Genomic DNA, 4234 nt, shown 5'->3' with positions numbered 1-4234 from the left:
TCTTGTTCACGCTAGTGCTACAATTCATCTCTTTCTTTTGTGCTTCCTTTTGCTTCCTCATTCGGGCTTAGAGTTAACAATTTTTTACTACTTTTTTTGCTTGATAACAATTTTTTAATACAAATTATGCATTTTATTAAAGCATTGAGCAGAGTAATATTGGTTTATAAAAAAGAAACAATTGGGGATAAATTTCTCATTACAAATTTAATTAGCAAGGAAATATTAGTTGCACATAAAGAAAAGTAAGTTGCATAAAGAAAATATGATCTGCACAAAACATTATTTAAATATAAGAGATTAGTTTACATATAGAGAAGATGACTTGCATATAAGAGATTTTTTTTTTTTGCATAAAAAGAAATTGAGTTACACATCACATAAAGAAAAATTATTGCACATAAGAGAAGATAAATTGTATACAAATGAAATTAAATTGTACACAATAGAAGTTAAGTTGCATAAAGTCTTTAGATCATATTTGCCAATTAAATTTTTAATGAGAGATTTATTTTCAATTTTTTTAATTATTTTCTTAATACCGCTTTTATTTTTTCCCAATATTTTTTTATTATTTTGTTAAAACTGCTTTTATTTCTTTTCCCTTGAAAATAATGTTTAAATGCTGTGCTTCGTATAATGGTTGTTTCTCTGAAGGCTTGAAGTCACGCCAGCGTTTAGTGTGTGTGTGTATTTTTTTATAAAAAAAAAGGATGTTAGACGCTGCGTTTTATGTAAATGGAGGCTCAATGGAGATATTTATCAATGGAGAGATTCCGCGCCGATGTTCCCCCTGTCTTAATGCAATAGATTGCATCAAATACTAAAAATGGACTTTTTATATAGAGCAAGAAATGTTGGATATTTTTAAAATGAAAAAATGTGTTTTTTGAAAAGTTATGTCCATATATAAATTTATATGATGGGCTGTATAGAGAGCTACAACATTAAAAGATACCAAGGTTGGTTTCTAAAGACATCAATGAAAAAATGTTGTGTTATTTTTTACGGAAATCCTTTATATTAAAAAGGTTTAATCCTTTATGAAAAAATTACTAAATAAGTAAATCTTTCGTTATTTAAGTCACATTGATTTATAAATCGGTTACGACTTTTAGTTAAAGTATTGATGATATTGATTCAAGAGGCATTTCCTCATCAAGACAACAGTTCATGGTCTATAAATATAATACTCCTCATTTTCATTCATTCAAACACATCCAACAACACTTGACTACAACAAGATCAAACTTATTGCTTTTGTCTCTGAGTGCATGTGAAAATAAAGACAACTTATCATTTTATAAAAGCTATTGTTGCCTTAGCTTCAGTATTGACAATGCAATCTATACTTAAGGGTCCCCATTGTATCATGCAAAAAACTTTCTATTTAACCAACTTACACTTTTAAGAGAGGGATATGAGGAGCAAATTAAACCTAAAGTAAAGTGTTGTCTATGGCCTAAAAACATCATGCACTACTTTTTTCTTCTTCTTCTCTTCTCTTATTCTTTAGAGAAACTCCCACAACTCCATGTCTTTGGATGCACAAGCTATCCTCTACAACATTTTAAGAAAGAAGCATGTTAATGACTGGGTGGCGTACTCTGCACATGGCCTCCAGAGGAATAACTTTTGGCATGGTGGCTCCTGCTCCTTCTGTCATGTCAATTTCTTCCTCACTTACTCGTTTACATTCAAAGCACTGAATCAACAACCCCAAGGTCAAGCCCACTGTTCGTTGAGCTAAACTTTCTCCAGGACATGCTCGTCTTCCCAACCCAAATGTAATTAATTTGTTTGCTTCTCCTTCTTTCTCAAATCTCTCTGGCTTAAAACCTGTGGGATCACTCCACACTTGGGGATCTCTATGGATGGCCCAAGCATTGATTAACACAATAGTTCCACGCGGAACATTGTATCCTGCAATGCTACAATCATTCGAAGCCTCATGTGAATTCAACAATGGTGCTGCAGTATGTAATCGAAGTGTTTCAGAGACGATGCTTTGTAGGTACGGTAGTTTTGAGATGTCCCGCTCATCGATTAATCTTTCTTGCCCTATATGAGTGTCTATTTCTTTTTTCGCTTTCTCCAACACATGAGGATTGTTTAATAAACTAGACATTGCCCATTCTAAAGTCACAGCTGAAGTATCCGTTGCAGCAAAGACCAGGACCTATAAGTCAAAATTAACAAAGTAAAATCAGTTAATACAAATTTTATATTCAATTTTAGACTAAATTTAGTGAGTGGTCACACAATTAGCATTTTGAAGTATATAGTATATTTGGCGTTATTCTGCAATACAAGGAGAAGTCAAATTCTTAATTACAAGCTGAGCCGCCTATTTCGATAGATATTTCCCTTTCCCTATTTACTTAATCCTTTCACAATATAGTATTAATTGAATATGTACAATAACATCTTTAACCTTTAAAATTTAATAACAAACCCCTGGCCTTTCGAACCTACGCATGACTTCAAACCAATCAATTTTATACCCCATAAACTTTAAATTTTTATATTCATATGTAACCCCCTCACTTAGAATTATATGCATATAAACCCCTAAACTTTAAACCATTTGCAAATAAATAATGAACAAAAATAATAGCATGAAAATTATCTACATAAATATAAATTTAAGGAATTATTTACATATGACAAAAAGTTCAAGAGAATTTTTGTATAATTTAGCCCTTTTTGTTTCAAATTCTTCCATAATTAACCATCATAAATTTAGAATGAGGCAGATACTGAGCATACTCTGTACTCACTCAACTTCAACATAGGTTGCATGCACGTCTTATAATACAAAGTAATCAAAAGATATCTAACTGCATGCAATAAAAAAGGTAAAAGCGTAACATTATTTATTATTTCACTTACCAAAATGAGGCCTTTAATAATCTGATCCGTATAGTACTCAGGCTGTGATTCTTGGAGACTCAAAAGATGGTCGATCATAGTATTTGCTCTCTGCTTTGCATTTCGATGCTCATCAATGAGACCTTGCAAGAACCCATCGGCTCTCTTGGCAAAACTCTTGAGCCTCTTCTCCAAGTGACCAAAATCAAACCACCGAAGTATGGGCAAGAAATCTGCAATGTTATTTACCCCTCCTAGAGACACCAGTTGTTTTATAATCTCTCGAATCTTTCTGGCCTCTTCCACATCCCCAACCTCATTGTCGTCTCCCCAGTACCTTTTGCCAGAAAGCATTCTCATCATATTGTTGAAGGTCAACTCATAAAATCTTGATTTCATCTCCACTTTGGCGAACACCGTATTATTTGAGTCTTGAACAAGTTTTTGCACCAGGCGCTTCACCTCGTCCCTTCGCATTTCCAAGAATTTGTTGAGACGATGGTTCGAGAGCACCTCTTCCACCGTGATGCGGCGGAGGTTGCGCCAGTGGTCGCCGTAGGGAGTGAACACTAAGGTGGTGGAATTGTAGCCAATATGCTCACCGAGGAGAAAGCGCGGCCGGTTTGCCAGGACGATGTCGTTTTTGGTGAAGCATTCTTGGACTGCAGAAGGCGACGACACAACGACCACGAGACGAGAGCCAAACCAAACAGAAAAGATTTGGCCGTAACGTTGAGAAATCCGGTGAAAGGTGTGATGAAGTGGCTTTTTCAGTTGGTGGAGGTTGCCGATAATGGGAAGAGAAGGTGGACCAGGTGGGATGTTTTTGAACTTATTTTGAACGAAGAGCTTAAGAGTGAAGAAGAAAGCAAGAGAAAGAAGGAAATAATAGAACAAGAAGGTGATCATCATTGTTTGGTACTTCTCTTTTGTGGAGTACTTTAGTGATCCGAATGGATTTGAGTCATGGAGACGTGTTTTGGTGTTGTATATATATAGCTGATGACCTTGATTGACGAATCGTAAGAGCCCGTTGAGTAAAATCTCATCGGGGTCCTCTTTTTTTTTTTTCAAAAAAAATTGTACATAATTAATCTGAATAAGATGTGAATATTGATTAATAATCATTAAATAAAGATAAAATAAAGTGTCATGTAAATATTTGTAGCAGTGGTATATTGTAGATGCGGGACAGAGGGCTTATAATGCGCTACTCTCTAATACTCTTTATAATGCAGATCTTAAAAAATTATAAAAATTCAAAACGACATCAATTTATATTAGTAAGGTATTAAAATATTATTAATTTATATAATAATAAAATTAAAGAAACATTTAAAAAGTTGGGATGTTATAAAAATAT

General features: G+C 33.9%; 1 protein-coding gene across 1 annotated transcript; it reads right to left on the bottom strand.

Annotated features, from left to right (window-relative positions):
- Positions 1 to 1570: 1570 nt before the first annotated feature.
- Positions 1571 to 3780, bottom strand: LOC114727300 (cytochrome P450 81E8-like). The gene is made up of 2 exons (XM_028914000.1): positions 2893 to 3780; positions 1571 to 2179 (listed from the first exon to the last, which is right to left on the bottom strand). The coding sequence occupies exons 1-2, from the start codon at positions 3778 to 3780 to the stop codon at positions 1571 to 1573; spliced, it is 1497 nt and encodes a 498-aa protein (XP_028769833.1).
- Positions 3781 to 4234: the final 454 nt, after the last annotated feature.

This window comes from Neltuma alba, unplaced genomic scaffold (assembly GCF_004799145.2).
Source record: "Neltuma alba isolate B1F8T4 unplaced genomic scaffold, ASM479914v2 tig00012462_pilon, whole genome shotgun sequence".
Lineage (NCBI taxonomy): Eukaryota > Viridiplantae > Streptophyta > Magnoliopsida > Fabales > Fabaceae > Neltuma > Neltuma alba.
This window is presented reverse-complemented; position numbering and strand designations above follow the sequence as displayed.

Coding starts and splice junctions, on each gene's coding strand:
- LOC114727300 (XM_028914000.1), bottom strand. CDS start 3,780: ATGATCACCTTCTTGTTCTATTATTTCCTTCTTTCTCTTGCTTTCTTC. Junction 2,180..2,892: donor TTATTAAAGGCCTCATTTTG/GTAAGTGAAATA, acceptor TTTGACTTATAG/GTCCTGGTCTTTGCTGCAAC.